The sequence below is a fragment of the Bactrocera dorsalis genome, chromosome 1 (genome assembly GCF_023373825.1).
Source record: "Bactrocera dorsalis isolate Fly_Bdor chromosome 1, ASM2337382v1, whole genome shotgun sequence".
Lineage (NCBI taxonomy): Eukaryota > Metazoa > Arthropoda > Insecta > Diptera > Tephritidae > Bactrocera > Bactrocera dorsalis.
Window position 1 is genome coordinate 91951044 of NC_064303.1, and position 20094 is coordinate 91971137.

Genomic DNA, 20094 nt, shown 5'->3' on the forward strand with positions numbered 1-20094 from the left:
GCTCCAGCGTCTTCTATCACATCATCGGTATGTGAGTGGAGAATGAGACACAAGGAGTAGCTGTTGCGCCCCAGTGGTCCACGTTTTCAGGGATGCAATTGAGGGAGAGAATCCGTTGTGTCTTAAGTGAGTACCTGCCTGCGAAGGCCTAACTTTCCGCTGCTTTCTATTGCTATAAGCACGTAGATCAATACAATGAAATGATCAGCGCCCCAAAGCATTAACGCATTTTGCGCTTATACCTTGGTTCCAACTGGTTCGGGTGGATAGGGAGACCCTAGTTACCTTGGTCGGGTTCGAGGCCCATCTAAAACCTCTGCCGTACTCTGGGTCCGGCACCTGGCCGCAATGCGACTCCACATTGGACAAACTGCTATGCCTGCATTTAGGTTTAAACCACAGCCACCACGAATTTCCACAAAGAGCCAAAAACCCAATTTGCAGATTGGAGTTACATCCAAGGGCTAACTACTCCTTGTGGTATCAGCTTATAGGGAGAAGGAAATTTCGGCATAACACTCTTTGCATCACTTCATTTACGCAGCTTCTCTGAGCTTTAGAGCGATCTTCACAGCTAAATTAATTTTTAATTTTATCATTTTAACACATTTTTATGACGAATCAGGCCCTCATAACTCGGACTTTCAATCGACATTAGTCTATTATTGTATATGTATGTTCTCAAGATAAAATAAGTGAACTGGATCTTCGCTGAATCTTTAGTATTTCATAATGGAAAGATTTATAATGGATAATTTTGTGTTTATAAAAAATTATACACAGTCACATACTCATTTTTGCAATAACTCACAAGTGTTTATTCTCAGTGTGGCAGTTAATGACTGTCAGTAGAGCGACGTTGAATGCTGGTAAAACCACTCTAGTGTGAACATACTGGCTTGCGTATACATTACAATGCTGAAAACAACTGTTGTTGTATTCCAGCCAACGTGTACACCTGCATTAAAACTGCTACACTTTTTCGAAATTCAAGTTCATGTAAATCACCAATGCAGCACGGAAATAAACTTGAAAATTTTCAGTGTCAACAACATGATACCTGCGACTAAGGCGTTTCTACGACTTTGACGGCACACATTAAGCTTGAAATCTTGAAAGTGGTGGAAGACGATATCCAAAGCAAGTTTAAACATATACTCGTACAAAGCAATAATTTCTATACATTATGATAGCAATGAAAAGCGATCATCACTTTTAATGTAAGCGAAAATGAGGCTTTGTCTGGAAAAGTTAGAAAATGGCACACAACATTTTAAGCTAGTGATTTGCACGGCTGCAGGGACGTACAAATAATGTTTTCGCACAAAGAATACTTTCAGTAGTAACTCAAAAAAAATAATCGTGATTACGTAACTGCATTGGCCGTCTAGAGGTCCGGTTTTGAATTATTTTGGACACCAGTTTCAGGTCTCTGATAGCGTACATAGCGTGTCGAATTTAGTGAGTCTCACAAAGTCTTTAGTTCGATCAATAAAAACCGTGTCTGCTGCTATAGATCCATAGTAGAATCGTTTCAAAGCTTGCGTGAAAGAAATATGTGATCATTTGGAATAAATTATGGTACGTCACTCATATAGTATGATTGAGGTAATAAAATTTACTTAGAAAAAATATGTATGTATTATAGTTTCATTTTTGTAAGCGCCTGAACTTGTAACAGAACTTATGGCAGGTCTAAGAAGAAGGCAGCTTCCCGATATTATGCTGAAATTTAAACGCTTTTTTCTTCGATCTGTGATATCAGTAAACACCTCAAAGAATACAGTACAATATAGTATCAACATGGTGGAAGAATTAAAAAAGCATTAAAGATTTAATTTCCAACTGTATATCAAAGATATTTACTTATCAGTAAAGTCAGCCAAAAGTATAAACGCATAAAATGCGCCATCCTAAAGCAGGTTAATACCCTGCCTTAAAGTATGGCAGCGACGGTAATTGACATCACAAATCTTATTTACATACTTATATGAATGGCATTATATACATATGTAAGTATATACTCCAGCTCAAGAGCGTGCCGAAGCAGGTAATGCCGAGCAGCGCCAAATAATGCAGAGACTCCTCTCGCTGCCTACCAAAGTGAAATAAAATTTTAAATTTTTTATGTGCAATTTCCTACGTTGCCAAATTAGATTTTAATATTAAATTTCTTTCAAAGCATTTCACTTCATTTTTATTGCAGATAATATACAGTTTTATTGTGGGAATGATTCAATTTTAAGCAAATTATTTTATAATAAATTTCCATACGTAATGAAGACGAGTTTGGGCAAGGATGTTGAGGAAGACAAGTTGAAGATTTACTCATTTATTTTAGATTAAAGTCAAGTAAGAGCGTGGTCGTGTTAATTTATAAAAAAAAAAATATTTTATGAAACTTTCATATTTATATATACATTGTACACATTAGAAACAATAATGCAATTTGGTCAATAATGTGTTCAGTTACCACCGGCGTCGATAATTGCCTGGCATCTCCGAGGCATGCTTTCTACTAATTTGACGGCGTATTCTAGTGACAAGGATCTCCAGATCCGACGATGCTTCAAAGTGTATGAGCGTCTTCCACGAAGCTTCTGATTAATATATGGCTCGCTGAGGACAGAACGTTGCCACATAGAACATTCATCTGTTAAAATGATATTTTTTTTTGTTCACTTTTCCTATCGAACCACGTTCTGGTAAAAAATCGACATTTTTAGCCACTATATAACGCTGTATCCACTTCTGTACAAATGCCTTCGACTTTTTTACGTTTAACGTGATTCTCTTTCAAAAGATCAACGACAACTGAACCTTTGTTGACAATGCATCAAGGACAAAGCACATTTAATGAAAGCAGAATTTTTAGGCAGAAAATTAATATTTTTTAAAAAAAGTTCATAATTCTTCACATGAAAAATCAATTATTTTGTTTCAGAATACCAGAATAGTTTTCTTTGAAATACATTATGACTAAAAAAGAATAATAAAGTTCTATTAAATTGAGCTTTTTCGTATTAATTGCTTAATAATTTATTTTAAATGAGAAATGTGGTTATAGAAGAAAGTATTTAAACACTGGTAAGTCAACTTTATCGTAATGATTATTAATATGAGATAATTTATACAAAGTTTGCGATTATGTTGGCTCATACTTCCCATTTTACCGGTTAGTATTTCGGTTAGTTTACTATGATGATCCCAAACAACCTAATCTCTTAATGTCAGTTTGACAGCTTATCATTTTAGTTGCGAATTTTTTTTTAGATTTTGAAAATACCGTGTCATATGGTTCTATAATTTAAAAATGGTAGATTTGGTTATTTTAAAACAAATGCAAGAAGGGGTTTTGTTGTTATTATCCAAATGGTGGGAAATTTGTTTCAAAGATTGATTAATTCTTTGAAATTATCACACAAAATTATTCTGATGTATTTTGAGACTGTTATGGCTTTGATCTGGACCTTTAAATGGGAGCTGGAAAGTCTAAAGCAAAAAGCTCTCCATTTTATTCCAAATTGTAGAGAAAGTAAATTTTAGAAACAGTTCTATTTGTCAGTAAAGAAATTGCAAACAGTGTTTTCTATCAGTAAGGCAATTGAAATAAAAATTCTGTATTGTTACATCTGGGTTGTCCTTCGGATATAAATTTTCGTAAACATTTCAACACTTAAACAGTATAAATTAAATTAAATTATATTTTCAAATGTGGTGGTTTTATATTCTTACATATCTGTAAAGATTCTTTTGGGATATTCTCGAAATATTTCTGAGTCAAAGGGAACTCAAGAGAAGTTTAGGACTACAGAGCAGAGTTTGAACTTAGCAAACAGAGATGTGACGACTCAAAGAAATCTATATCAATTTTTTTCTTGTACTTTTCTGACTTCTTTTTCAAAAAACATTACTAAAAAGTTATCAATTGAGATTGAGACAATACTGTACTGCGTCCTTTATTCGTTTGATATTTTCACTCAGCAGAGTCGCTAACTCAAACAATCATGGATCGGTTTCTCAGTACGTTAACTCTAGTGGATGATGAATTCATCATCCTCAATTAATCCTTAGGGGCGGTATACAGTCCGCACAAAGGACTCTATTGCTGCTGTACAAATAAATTGAGTATCGATGAAGACTCGACTAAATCACTTCGCCATCGCGCGAATAATTGGAGCAGTACCCATTCATTTTATGGAAGAATTTGCGGAAGAATCTTGGTTTGCGCGCTTACAAAGCCCAACTCGAGCAAGAATGGAAGCCCCACAAGCATTAAGCGCGTCGGAAGTCCAGTGAATAGACCCAAAACGAGATGGCTACCGACACCGATTTTCACACGAACATTTTGTACGACGAGTAATCTCACTTTTGGTTGAATGGGTAAGCTAATAAACAAAATGTCTCATTTTCAGTGATGATAGTCCACACGTTATTGTTCAGATGTCGTTACATACCCAAAAAGTCACGTGTGTTGTGTGGACCAAGTGGAATATTGTTCCACATTTCTTCAAAAATGAAACCTTACATAATGCTAGAAATAATGGCGAACGCTATAGAGGCATCTTCACTAACTTTTTCGTGCCTGAATTGGAGTATGTTGATGTGGACGAGCTTTGGTTGCAATGAGACGAGACGAGACAATAGCATGTAGCCAACGAAACAATCAATTTATAGAAAGAAATATTCTTGGTGAGTGCAAGATCAAGTGCGTCGGCCTGCGGCATGCCCTACAAGGTTTTAAGCTTTACCGCTGGATTATACTTTGTGGGTTTATGTGTAGACGTTTGTGTTCGCTGATAAGCTGTAGTCTCCTAACGCCTTAGAATGGAATATCCGGTGGGTTATTGCTGAGGTTATTGCTAAGGGGCCTCTTCTACTTCTTCTTTACTAGTGTAGAAACCACTTACGCGGTTATAGCCGAGTTGTGAGTCCTGAGTTGCAGTAAAGGTGGTCGAAAATTGAGTTTCTCGACTGGAATTTATACGAGCCAGGCGCAGTCATCATTTTCGTAAATCTCTTTTGAAATATAATGGCAAACCCTTTTGTTTATAATAAAGCTAAATTCTTGTTCATGACATGAAATAATATCAGTTATATTACATATTTGAAAAAGTCCTCTTTACCTTTATGTCGCTCTTGGACACACACATATTTCTGTGGCACTTCTCATTCAAATAGTTAAATGACTTTAATCAACAATTGTTTAACGCCAAATGAATAGCCGGGGTAATAACTTTGCGAAAGTGACTTAACACTAATACGCAGCCAAACGCAATCCAGCACCAGGCTATATCCAAGCCACAGAGTAGCCATGCGCGGATTAACACATATACCGGCGATATTTTATCAGGCAAGGCAGCAGCAAAATTGTGCCACCTAGTTTAACGACAACCTGCCCGAGTAGCTCGCAACGAACTTTCACTTTGCAACGTTATTTAAAGAGCACATACAACTGTACCGCTATACGACGGAGTATGTGCCCCAAAATAGCGAGTGTGCAAACACCGCTATGCAAACAACATTAGAGTGCCCACCAAGCACACACAAGTTGGTCGGGTAAATAAATTCTAACATAACATGTATATGTGTGTGTATAAGGGATGTATATGCAGGTATACACATAAGAGCACCCTATATATCCGCACAGCGCATACATAAACACTTGATATGATTGCCAGTTGCATAAAAAGCGTCCATGTACTACTTTGTAGGTGCTATGTTTACCCACTTTTAAAGTCTTCAAGCAGCAATGGTGCCATTTAAGCTTAGATTGCCTACCCAAAACAACCGACACCCACACGCCAACAACAACACCAGCAACAAATCGCCAACCGACACGCAAATCGAGTGTGCTCTACTTTTTATCTTAACTGTGAAAACTGCTGGCGGCAAATGTTGTTGTTGTTGTTGCTGCAGGTAGGCGACTCTTACACGGCACCGGTGCGCTGCGGTCACATGACCAAGTGTTGCAAGCAACTACAACATGTATGCATGCATGTTGTATGTATGTATGAGTTTATGTATGTATGTAAGGATGCATGTATGTCCGTTTGCATGTATGTATGTGTGTTATGGATTCGCTTGCTGCCCGTTCGGTGCCCATTGCTCTACATTTCACGTGAGCAGCAGTGACAAAGCGCATAGATTGCCCTGACTGTGCTCGCCGGCCACAACTACAAACGCACACCCATACATATGCAGATAGCTGCTGTCAAGCGGTCGAGTTGCGGATGTTGCTGTTGTTGTTGCTGGTGGTGGTGTTGGCGGTAGCAGTGTTGATATGCAAATGAATCCACTTTTAACTGCAAAGTTCGCAGTGTCCCAGTGCCGAGCCTTTCTACATATCATACGAGCTGCCCAACACACACGCATGCAAAAAAACACACACACCCACACGCATGTTTACATGTGTAGGTGCGCATAGTTTTACACATTCATAGCCTTGCAGCCCCCTGCGTCACAGCCAACATACCTTTGCCGTTTTGGTTACAAGTTAGCTTTTTTCATCACTGTTCTTGTTGTTGTTGTTGTCATGTTTATGTGCCTTTCCGTGCATCTTTTGGTGTTTGCCAGCGTCAGAGATTTCACTTTAAAGCGCATAAATTTCGGTTTCAAAAACAGCGGGGGCCACCGAGCGCGCTGCTACTCGTGCAAATAATTGGCGAGTGTGCCGGTGGCAGCGCAAGTTGGCGAAATTGCGCCTTAAATGGCGTATCTGCTAAAGCTGCATTTAAATTATAAGTTCATTAAGCGCTGGAAATCTTCTGCAGACATATTGCCACAATATGCTTTCGCAGTGTGAAAGCGTTCTAGCATATTTTCTATGAAATTTCATTTTTGTAATTTTTGTTGTATTTTTTTTCGTATTTAAAATATTAAACTTTTTGAGTGAATGTTCGAGCTGCCGGCTGTGGCGCTACTGCCCTAATGATCTACTCTATAATGGCTGTCTGACTTGTTTGCTTATGTAGATAATGTACATATATGATATACATATGTATGTTTGTATATTGGAAAGTGATGTTGATGTAGTTGCAGATATTTGTGATCTCAAGAGATATTGGTACTTTTACTACTTACATTGTAATTGATTTCTTACGTTAAGCAATTAGTAGCTAGTCAAACAATAGTACTTTGAAGTAATCTCGAAATTTTCCCTTATTTAATTAATAATATAATATTTAATAGATACCTGATTTCATTCTACATAACATTTACAACTTTAATGAACTGTTCTCAATACAAATAATCTGTCCCCACCATAGAAAGGGTTGCCACTTATTTATCATCATTACGGGTAAATCTTAAAAAACTGTTCTCAATTCCAAACATCTAATTTTAACACTTAAAATGCTAACGTCATATTTTTTATCACTATAGGTCATATTTTTTATACCTATAGATTAGTTTTAAAAACTGTTCTCCAATTTTAAAATCTGTTCCCATCTTAGAAAAGCCTTCTACCGCTTTTCTTTTATCACTACAGACTTATTTTAACAACTGTTCTCAATTCAAAAAATTTTTTTCGTCATAGAAAAGGCTAATAACACTTTTTTATCACTACGGGTCATCTTTAAAAACTGTTATCGATTATAAAAATCTCCCATGGTAGATACATAGATAGATAGATGGAATTTTGTCTAATATAATTAACTTGTGGCTTCAAGCATGTTAAAAAAACTGTTCCCAGTACTAATTTTCTGTTTCCGCCAGAGATAGAGTCATCTTCAATACTTGAAATATTTTTATTTTGTCTGTTTAGCTAAACTTTAATAAGCTGTTCTTAAAATTAAAAAGCTCTTCCCATGATAGATGTAGCCTTTCCTAATACTTGGAAGTTTGATGAATAATTTGCTAAGTTATTTATAATTAATTTCCTTAAGACAAATTTAATATCACCTTTTTATTCTAATATTTCATTACTTTGATTTTGAAAAGTTGTTCTCAACAATCCATTCCCAATATGACAGTTTATGTCCGATTATTAAGTTGTCCAATATCTCCCTTCCGCCTTTTTGTCTTTTGAATTTCGCGGCTATGTATGAGCTCATATCTGGAAATACTATACATCTTTGAAAGGTCTTGACATAACCTACAAAACGACCATGCATGATACTAGGCTATGCATGAGTAGTTTGGATATTGCGTTCAACAGTTATAGACGTGTAAACTTGGAGTTCACTAAAGCCGAAATTCGCGCTATTTTAAAGTTTTACTTCGTTAAAGGCAAATCCGCTAGAAGAACGTTCCGTCGTTTGTTTAGTAATAAATTTGGTAGATATGCAAACGTTGTTTCAGAATAAGTCGGCTTGTTTTGAATTGGGGATCCAAACTGAGTATAAATATATTAATAGCTGTTAAAAAAATCATATCCAATAAGAGTATTGCTCCATTGAAAACCACACATATTAAAAAATACCGATTATAATATTTAGGAGACTTCTTTCTAATGTTTATTGTGTTAGCGGATGGAGTCATGTGTAGAAGTTCGGGGTTGTTCACATAAGTGAAGAAAGTTCTCTGATAGCCATTCACTTGGGAGTGACCAGAAACGATTCTTTTACATATAGCTCAAGCAGCTCACGACTATCGGTTTCAGACCAAGTATCCTGTGCGTGAGGACGGGACAAAAACTGAGACGAGTACGTCTTTGTGGCAATTATTAATCGGTATGGGATTCGTAGTGGGAGAGACTCCTCCGCCGAGTCCTGGCATTCACCCCAGTAGATGAACGTCTAGGCACAATCCTCATCAAAGCAAATTCTTCAACATATCGATGATTTGCGCCCACACCGCCACGATGCCAAAATCGTGTTTGGCGACTTAAACGCCAGGGTGGGCAAAAAATGTAGATTTCGCCGGGGCCTGAAATATGGTTATCTGTTGTACTAGATTCCAACACAGGAAAATTCACCACTGTCTCCGGATCGAAAAGCCACCAACCAGATCGATCATGTGTTGAGTGGGCAGTAGACGAAAGAAGGTATCTTTGGCACAACGGTCGGTAATTTTAGGCTCCATGATGAAATATCCCCACATAGGTGAAGGCTGATCAACTTCAACGGGGTCCAAAATATGGTTATCTGTTGTACTAGATTACAGCATAGGAAAATTCACCAAGCTACCTGGCTGTCTTCGGATCGAAAAGCCACCAACTAGATCGAACATGTTGTGATAGATGGAAGATACGTCTCCAGTGTTTTATACATGCCTACGCGCCGAGGTCCTCACATTGACTCGGACCACTATCTTGTCGGAGCCAAGAAACGCACCTGCCTCTGTGCAGCTTTTATACCCAGAACTTGAGTTCACTAATACCTTCTTGTAGTTTGTAAAAAGTTTACCTTTGGTACTCACAATGAAAGAAGTAATTCGATTAGGTCTCTAAATTACTTTCTGACGAGAGTCTATTTAATAAAAATTTTATACTAAAAACCATTTTCCAATTCAATTTTGCTACTGGGTCCATTACTTACATCCATTTCTAACCAAATATTGCCCACTCAACACCCGTGTACAACATTTTGTTATTATGCTGCACATCCAACATATTGCCTGCTGCACGCCATAATTTACATAAATTTCTACTAATCCAAAAGTCAACCGAACACATACATACACACCTACACACACATATATACATACTATACATACTACTTACAAACATTTATGCGCCAACCTCCCCAAGGGAGTCAATCGTTTTGACCGTTCTCTAATAGCTCACAGCTGCCAATACGCAAACCAAACAAAAAAGCTCAGATATTCATAATCTCTCTTCGAACCGGAAAATTCACAACTTTTCACAGTAGAGAATAACGAACGCATAAAATAAAAGTTCCGACTCTTCTCAGCATTACTAAAAATATAATAACTTTCAATATAATAAAAGAAGAATTGTCGAACGAACAAAGCGGGGTCGAAACTAAGCATCTCCGGTTGAGCGATAAGGTGGGGGGTACGCAATAACGAAGCTCTCTATTTCTATTGGCATTGTGCGATGGACAATGTCCATTCAACATTATTTATGTACTCGTGTATTAGTGCAAGGCTTGACATGGCATGCCGGAGCAACGGTTGTGTGGGGAGTGTCGGACCTTAAACAGTTTGACCCCTATTCACCCGTTCTGCATAAGTAGAAAACTTGCTTGAATGGATTCAGATTCAGCAGCGCAGCATCCTATCCTTGTGGGAGCATTCTACATCACTCTGACACAGTCTTTATCTCGCTCTCCACTCTTTCTTTCTTCCTGTCTATCTTGCGCCCTCACTTTGGCTTCGTAATATGTGTGCGTAAGTGTGTTTATGGCTTGTCGTTACGCTTGGGAAGGCTTAATGTGCGCCTCTGCGTAGATAAAAAGAAATAACGGCATATTTTCATAGAATAAAATTGGGCTAAGTTGTGTATAAAGAATGCCCATGATTATTACAACTGTTCGAGTCGTAAGTACTCGTCGCACAAACACGCACACACACTCAAACAAATGCTTTCACATTTGAATATTTGCATAAGTATGTGCGTTCAGTATGCCCTGAAATGCTGTGAATGTACTTCGGCTGTGACCCCCGACTAAAGTGTCCCTTTTATTACTTTAACATGAAAATTTATGACTACACAACAAATTTAAATATGCGTCAGGGTGCCATTCATATTCTTCATTGTTATTCGATATATAAATATTATTTGCTTAAATGCAAACGCAAGCCGGGCAAGGGGGGTTAATGGTAATATTCTAGTGGCAAGTGGTAAGTGGCAAAGGGATGCCACAAATGAATAGTGCCCAAATGTCATATCGATTTATTAACCTATTTGAACGCCTTTGTGTGGGTCAATAGACGGCATATAAATGTGAATTACATTAGCCGCAAGCGAGTGCTTTGTGTGGAGACATTTCGGATGAAATTTTAACACATGCAAGGCGGATTTCGTAAAGGCCCACAAAGCAGAATATAGAAAAATAATAATAAGCAGAATAAGTATAAACAAAAAAATGTAAAAAATTTATTAAGCGACATACTGAAAATATTGGAAAGTCTAACGCATATCTTTATATATATAAATCTTCTGACCGTGTGTTTGCATTTGAACTACTCCTAAACGGATGAACCGATTTTGATGAAATTTTGTGTGTATGTTCAAGGAGATTCGAGAATGGTTTAGATTTACAATTTGGTCCACTGGAAAATGTTTTTTAAATTATTTTTTTCATTTTTAATCAATTGTTAATTTTGGAATGTTTGACAGATAGATGGCGCTACCATCGCAGTATCCAATATTCAAACCTAAAAAACTATGGGTAGCTATAACATTTTTTTCATACCTGCTAACTATTGGAGGGGGTATCTTGACAGGCAATTTAAAATTGCAAAAGGTCTGGCATAAAAAAATAGCGGCATTACTGAAGTGTTGATAAAAAATTTGAGATATACTATATTTAAACGGGAACGATGAATACATATGTATATGTGTACAATTTCAAACTGCTCCTTCCTAAAAAATTGCTAAATATTGGGAATGGTAGAATATAACTGCAATCAAATACACAATGCAATGAATTAAAACTGGCTCATTTATCATTCGATGAATAATATACCACGGGCATCCCAAAAGACTGATGCCATAACCTTGCCAGCCGATTTTTGTGTCTTTCCATGCTTGAGAACCGCTTCTTAATATGCAGTCCACTAGGCTGATAATCGATTGGACTCGATTGATTGCACTGATGCACAGCCCAAATTCAAAAGTATTTTTACCCCAAAAACCAATTTTTTCTTAACGCACGAAATGCTTTTTGATTCATTTTTGTTGCTTCATCAAAAATGCGATTATTCCTTAAATAATATTTATAATCTAACTAATAGAAATCATATAGATGGTATTAGTAGTACTACCTATGTGTCAGCCACAGTAAAACGTAGGCGGGTCCTCTAGTTTATTGATAAAATTTTGTATATGAATTACTGTCCGAACTCAGAATTATTTATAGAATTGTAAGACATTGATGGTCTCATAAAATTGAATACCAATAACCAGCACTCACCAGCTTTAATTTCAATTAAATTAGCTGGTTCAGGGCTAAGGCTATAGCTTATTACTCGGTTATTTAAAAACTGATTCACCGAATCACCAAGTTTATAAATGTAACGAATCGAACAAACAACTGGTATAAATTAAAAAAAACTGGTATAATAGATTTGGAATAACATGCAGTTGTATCAATTGAAGAGGGCTTCTATTGGGACCATTTTTTCAGAGCAGTAAATTTCCTACATAACTATTTTACGGGTTAACGCCACTTCGAGAACATGTATTTTGCTAAGTTGATAAGTCTCTCCTTAGGTACAATGGCAAAAATGAATGCGATCTGTCAACCAATTGGTTTAGAACAGCTGCTAAATTGGGTACACTTCAGTATCGAACAAAGAATTTGTCTAAAATTTTGCATTTCCGAACAAATTTCGTGTGTAAAATCGTGCCGAAAGTTGGAAAAGGCTTATGGTGATTCAGTTTTATCAAAAACATAAGCGAGTGCTACAAAGCCTTCAAAGATGGTCGAGAGATTGTTGAAGACATGCCTCGTTCTGCACGACCGCTTCAATTGATGAAAATATTATAAAAGTGAAGAATATGGTCCTTGAAAATCGTAAGGCAAGCGTTAGAGCGATAGCAAGAGTGCTCGACATCACTCGTGAGTCCGTTTGAATGATTTTGGTGGAATTGCCGGATACTTCTTTATCACAATTTTTTGGTAATGAGTTGTTAAATCCAAAAGATAAAAAATGTGTCTTAAAATAATCAGACTTTAACCGTTTGTACATCTTTTTAACGGTTAGTTTTTGGGAATAAATCGTTGTAGATCTCTTCTGAACGGTATACAAATGTCAACAAAATCAATGCAACAATCTATAAATCTATTGTTCGATGTAGTTGGAAGCGAGATTTGAATTTTTCTGTCTGATAATAACGAAACAAAATAGAAAGCTTTAACACGGCGGGAACTTACAAATAAAAGCTCATACTTGGATAGATTTTCATAGCTGTGTCTAAAAACCTATTTTTCAGAGCACCAAGCGAGAAAAATCCTCGTTTTTTTTACCCACACTAATAAGTAAATTTATTTTTAGGAAAGAGCAGAGTTCAAGTCTAGCGAACAGACAATAAGTGATTCGAAGACTCCACAATATATATGATACCATACTATATATAAGAAATGGATATTAGACACATTCTACGTTTTGGTAAATACTCTACAATGATAAACATTCTATTGTATCTGTAATTCTCTTTTCTTTAATTTGCTTCATCAATTATCTTGAGTTTCAGTCGGACGTACGATCTCTGAGACACCTCTGTTAGTTCTGTTAGTTGCGTACCCTCTCCAGTCTCGTACACTATGTAAGTTTCGCCCCTGATTCTTCTATTTGGTTGCTCCAGCGAAGACACAGTCTATATCTTCGCCTTTTGCCATCGAAATTCGTATCTAAAGCATGTTTCATTTTCACATTATGACTAAGCCAGTATAGCCGCTGAACGTTTATTTGCTTTACAAAGCCAATGGCTTGGTACAGATCATACAGCTCGTCTTTGGTTCGGATACGATAGTCGTCCCCAACACGTAAAGACCAGAGTCCTGACGAAGGACTTTTCTACCGTACACTCACTGTGTCACCTCAGTATTTTTTGATGCGTCGGGATGATAAACTAGAAATATTCAGTGGTACCCGGTACTAATGGTGGCAGTACAACACGGCATATGTTATTTAAATGTAAATAGTTAGACTTCGAAGAAAGTGTTTTGAAAGTTGAAGATCGTCGTTATATATGTCGGATATTCTCTCCGTGGGAGAACTCACTTCAAATATCTTGAGTTTTTCTGAAGTTTATCTCTATAGATGGCACTACAGGCTAGGTTTTACTAAAAATGAAATCTCTAGGGATATATTGACAAGGAAAAAACACCACACTTTCGAAAAACTTCTCTATAATTGGCTCCAAACTTGAAATTAGAAATTTGTTGCATTCAAAATGGTTGAATGTGCCACTCTAGTGTACCAAAAATTAACTTGACTTATTATTTTAAAAAGTGGATCGTTCAAATATAGTTGGACGAACCCTTACAGAGAGGGAATTAGTAAAACCAGCCTGGGACGTTGGTATAAGTTCAATCATATTACAATGTTAAGGCAACAAGGAACTCCATTAAACAGTTTGGATCGCCGATTCGCCCTGAAACCTAAAACTTATATATTTTAGTCATCATAGTTCATCATAAGTCGACAAAGTGTTTTGAGCAAGATAAACGAGGCTGCGCCATTTGATGTATTGTGCCCGTCTTTGAGCTAACCGCACCCGGTTTACCAGTCTCAGTCTTGTAAAGCTGGACCATCGAATTGCCTCGATTCTTCCACCTCACTTTCTTGTATACAATTTTGAGTACTTGCATTCGACAAGATGTTGTCTTGATTGTCAACCTACATGCTTCGTTACAAAACTATCATAGGGTTAATATAAAAATTGATTTTTAACCGCTTTTTAGGAGACGAAAATCAGGATAGTAAAGACTCCAACTTGTGATAAAAATTTCCAAATTAATAGGAAATATTGGTGTTAATAAAAAGTACTTCTACAAATTACGCCTCAGATATCTCGCTTGGTGCCTTGGATGTTTTGGAGGCTTGAATATCATTAAATTTGGGAAATCCTCATTAATTCAAATAACAAGTTTTGATACCAGTAACGACTAAATTAGTAAATAATACCGAATCAGAAAAAGAAAGCATAAGCTTTCCTCCATAACTGATAGTGAGCTTTTGGGAATAATCTCTTGTGGTAACCCATACAAATTAAGGTAACCTAACAAATTCAGAAGCAAATTAGTTCAAACCGAGCTAAATATTTTGAGATACGCATTCACATTGCCTTTAATTTATTCCCCTAAAAATTGCCACACATTTATAGAGGCTCAATTTTCCTGCCGTCTCCACCAGTACCAGTGTGACACTTAGACAATATGTACGCCACCGCACACCCCGCAATTGACATTTTAAACGGCCGAAGTAGTCAACGTCGATAATTGAACTATTGATATCACTTCACTTGCTGCAACATTGTAAAGGTTGCAAGGTAAAATTCAAATAATGCACACAAATTCACATGGAAGCCGAGCACAACAACACCAAACCCCAACAACACTGCAGGCAAGTGTGCAACCGATGAGACGACAACAAAGGGGGTCGCTACAGGGAAAAAAAATAGCCTGTCAATTTGGATGCGACAACGTTATGCCTGAAAGGTTGACATATTGACAACGCCATAGTTGTACCGTATTGATTGTTGCTAGGCATTGACGTTTGGCGCTGCTGCAATCACCGCTTCAACTAACACGACAACAACCAACAACCAACAACAACTAGCAGCAAGCAACAACAGGCACAACGAGACGAATTTCCCTATATTACTGCAACATACCTGGCACCGAGTACGGTGATGGATTTGGTGATGGCAGCCAATAAGCGGAATTTATCGCCGGATAAGTTTTATATGTCGAAGTCGGTAAAAATGCTGTGGCAATGTTGTTGGCCACTTCCACGCCGTCGCTACCACCGCCGTACGGCACAAATGACGTGGACGTTAGTGCGCTTGTTGGTATATTGTAGCTAGTACCGGGTACAGAACTCGTGCCCGAGCCGGTGGCGTAGCCAGCGCCGAGTCCGCTGCCAATGCCGAGATTCAAGCCGAGTCCGAGTCGCACAGCGGCAATGCTGTCGCTATTACCTTTGGATAAGCTCTCAATTAACGTTGATAATTGGTCACTGCAGTTGGCTCGACTACAATCGGCAACATTTGTTTCGCTCTTGTTGCCACTGATGCCACTGTATTTACCGCTAGTGCTGGCACGGCCACTGCTAATGTTATTGCTGCTGTTGTGGTTCAGCGCAGAAACATAAAAACTGTTGGCGGCCGTGCTGCTGTTCGGCTCGTTGGCACAGCTGCTACCGTTATTGCTATTATTGTCGCTGGCGCTTTTGTTGCCACTGCCGCTGCTGCTGCTGCTGCTGCAATTTGTCAAGCCAATTGTAGCGGAATTATTTTTCATAGTAATTAATTGTCAACAATGCCGAGTAAATTTCACAAAACGACGATTTTCGTGGTTCACACAAAGGGTATATACACCAAAATATATATATTTTTTATATAGAGAGAGATGTGTGGGAAGTGCCACAACCAGTTTAGATGGTTAGGCGTGCCAGAGAAAACATTGATGTGATAAATTTATAATACGATTTGACTTTTTGTACCTAAGTAGCGGTACTTTGCACTTACATTTAGGCAACTTTTTAGCACAAACACGGAGTTTAGTCAAAAATGTGAAAATTTTTAATCACTAATACTTTTTAATTTATTTATTTTTTTACACAAACACGAAACTTAGTCTAAAATATAGATTTTTTTTTTATTTTTGTTAAGATTTTACGTGAAAAATTTTTTAATAAATTTAAGTTTTTTATTTAAAAATTTTACTCTTAATTTAAATGTTTAATGTTGCTTAATTTTTTTCTAATGTTTTATAAAATTTATTTTTTTAGTTTTTACTTTTACTAATTAATATTTTTTAATTTGTTCAAATTAAATTATTTATTTTTTATTAATTTTTTTATTTAATTATTTAATTATTTTTTAGTTTTTACTAAAAAAACATTTATTAAATTTTTAAATTTTATTTGATAAATTATTTAATTTTATATACAAACACAAGGTTTAGTCAAAAATTCGAAAATTTTTCTTTTCTAATTTTTTTACACAAAAATAAAATATAGATTTTTTAAATTTCTTTAAATTAAAAATGTTTGATTTAATTTAAATATTTAATGGAAACTTCACTCTTAATTTTAGTTTTTAATATAATTTAATAATTTTTATAAATTTTATTTGATTTATAATATTAAAAAAGGATTTAATTTTATATACAAGCTTTGTCTAGATTATAAATATTTTTTAAATCTAAATTTTTGGTTTTTTATTATTTTTTTATTAATTAATTTTTTTTAATTATTTTTTTTTTAATTTTATTTTTTTTTTTAATATATCACTAATTATTTTTTAATTTTTTAGCTTTTCTTTTTAATTTTTTAAATCTAAATTTTTTTTTTTTTATTTTTTTTATTATTTTTATTATTTTTTTATTAATTTATTTTTTTTTAATTAATTTTTTTTTAATTTTTTTTTAAATTTTTTTTAATTTTTAATGAAAAAATTATGGAAACATTTACTTAGTTTTTTAATTTTATTTGAGTAATTATTGAGTAAAATATTTTTTTATCTTAATCTCAAATTTAGGGGTTTCTCCTTTATAATTAAAATAATGTATTTTATATATGTATAAATTTAAAAAAAAATACTTATTAAATTTGAAAAATTACTGAACTATTTAATTTTAAGTACTTTTAATCTAAAATATAAGTTTTTCGTATTTTTTTTTAATAAAATCTTTAATTTTTCCTTTACTTTTTTATTATTATTTATTTATTTATTATTATTAATTAATTAATTTTGTTGTTTTTTTACTATTTTTTTTAATTTATATGTTTAATCTGTTATTGTTTTTTTTTTTATTTACTTAATAATTTTTATTAAATTATTAATATTTTTAAATTTTTTTACTATTTTTTTAATTTTTTTAAATTATGCTTTTTAGTTTTTAATTTCTTGAGTTTTAATAAAAAATTATGTAAACACTTTTATTTAGTTTTTAAATTTTATTTATATAATTATTGAATTAACTAATTTTTTTTTTATATATTTTTAATGTAAAATTTAGGTTTACTTCTATTTTTAAATAAAAAAATTAATTTTCAACTGATATATTTTTTTATTAATGCATTGGCATTTTTCGTTAAATTTTTCTTTTTCATTAATAATTAATTTTTTTTATAATTAATTTTTTCTTAATTTTTTTAATTAAGTTTTTAATTTCTATGTATTTTTCGGGTTCTAATTAAAAACACTTAAAAAATTTTTATTTTTATGTTTAATTTTTCTTAATTAGTTATTAAATTAATTAATTAAATTTATAGTTTTTATAATAATTAACACCACGAATCCCAACAGAGTTACACCAAATTACAAATTAGCCACAAAAGCATCCAGCAATAGAGCATTTAAACATTTTCAAATAACGTTTAGGCATAAACGACCTAAGTCAACATTGGCTTTACGCGTTTTTACACAAATTATATAAATATACACTGATATTTTTTTCAATATTAGCACTATTGTTCCTTAGCATACGAAATCAACATTTATGCGCAACACGAAAACACGTTGAACATTTAAACAGATAAATAATTGCTAAATAAATGTTTAAATTTACAACAAAAGAAACACAGTGAATTCTCAGAATTTTAACGGAATATTTTTGCTTGTGATTTTTGGTAAAATTATCGGCACACACAAAAACGTTGAATTTTGTCAATTAAACACAATTTGCAACCAACAAAAAATAGTTAGCAATATACATAGATATCGGTATATCAATATATATATATATATGGTATATAGTATAGGTCTATATATGAATATATTGTAGCAGCACTGGCACACGCACTTCGGTTCGTTAGCGGTGCGTGAAATGAATTGCAATGGTTTAAGGTTTTGCGGATTTGCAGTTTGGTGAGCTGGTGTATTGGCGGCACGGCACTGTTGGTGCAACGGCCACAGGCATGCGATGGGCCAAGCGTTCGCCGCCCATTCGCCATCGAGTGATCAATTAAATCGAATTAGCGTGCATTTCGTGCTCGAATTGTTTTCTAAAAATAGTGTGTGCAATCACTTAATTGCCAGCAGTAATGGCATCGCATCAGCAACAACGACAACAATACACCACCACACCGCTATACAATACACACAACAACACACAACAAAATCACGAGCATTTATTGGAATGCAATTGAGTCTGTGTGTAAAAGTGTGGGGTTGAGGTTCACCTTAGCTGTCGCGTTGAATGAAATCGTTACGCCGAAAACGGCCTCAGAGCGGCGGCAATAAATTTTAGGTGCAATTCCCTGGTTGAAAATCTAGGCACAGTGGTGTAGAGGTGGTTGTTTGATAAGCATAATACCGGTATGGGTATGTTGCGATATTTAATATGATACTAATACACAGTAAAGAAAATTTAAATTATTTGAATATTGATGAACTTTATATGGATTTCGGGCTCTCATTGAAAGTTCAAAGCATCAATATATATATATATATTGCTATATAAATAATCTCATGACTAATAATTGTCAAACTCTCTTCGTACATAAACTCGGAAAATTGCAATTTTTTTTACTCTTCGGACTTGTAGAAGATAACTTTCGTAAATAATCGATCAGTCGCCGCCCTTTTAGCGATGATTACATAGTCAAGGAAATAAGTTTAGTATACGTGTTCGATAGAAGAGACTGTAGGAACATGATGGGAATACTAATTGATCACTGTATGGTGGCTGACCGTAAGTGAGGCTGAGGGGACGAGAAGACTGTAGGAAATGTCTGGAGCAGGGCACTAAAAAAATAATGAGCATTTCTTGTGGACTTGTCTCACATTGGCTAGACTACGCTGTAATCATAGGGGTCCCCACGGTATGATACACTGGATACTCGATAGTGAGGCAGCAGAATCTGCTGCAATTCGCGTCAAGCGTAGGCATCCTAAAGGATGACTACTCCTCATGAACCTAGCAACTGAACTCTATCTGGTTGCAAAGGACAAAAACTGGTCTACGAGTGGCTTAGTGGCCTCCCAGATTAACCTAAACTAGCCTTAGTATAAGTACCATATAGCTCTTCCTTTTACCCACTGGTAACGTTTGACTGTTGTACTCAATTGTACTTTAGAAGAGAAGTGTCATTACACATTCTCTTTTTTCCATATTTTAATATAAAATATGAATCTTGAAATGGTAAATATCATATTCAACTTTATCTTTACAAACACGCGCTCTTAGTTTATTAAAGGCATCAATAAACTTAAGAGCCATTTCCTCATTACTCTAATTAATGAAATTGGATTAGGCTAGTTCGGAGGAAAAGCTTTCTGAGAAGTAATAA

The 20094-nt window shown here is 35.1% G+C and overlaps 1 protein-coding gene across 8 annotated transcripts in view; it reads right to left on the bottom strand.

Moving 5' to 3' along the window:
- LOC105223795 (CUGBP Elav-like family member 2) overlaps positions 1–20094 on the bottom strand; it is a 329720-nt gene that overhangs the window by 58711 nt on the left and 250915 nt on the right. Inside the window, exon 1 of one of the 8 annotated variants that reach the window (XM_049446819.1) lies at positions 15470–16180. The exons of the other annotated variants lie outside the window; for them this stretch is intronic. Coding sequence (XP_049302776.1) covers positions 15470–16097 — 628 coding nt within the window. The 5' untranslated portion in view covers positions 16098–16180. Of the gene's footprint in view, positions 1–15469; positions 16181–20094 lie in introns of those variants that run through there. 8 annotated transcript variants of the gene reach the window in all.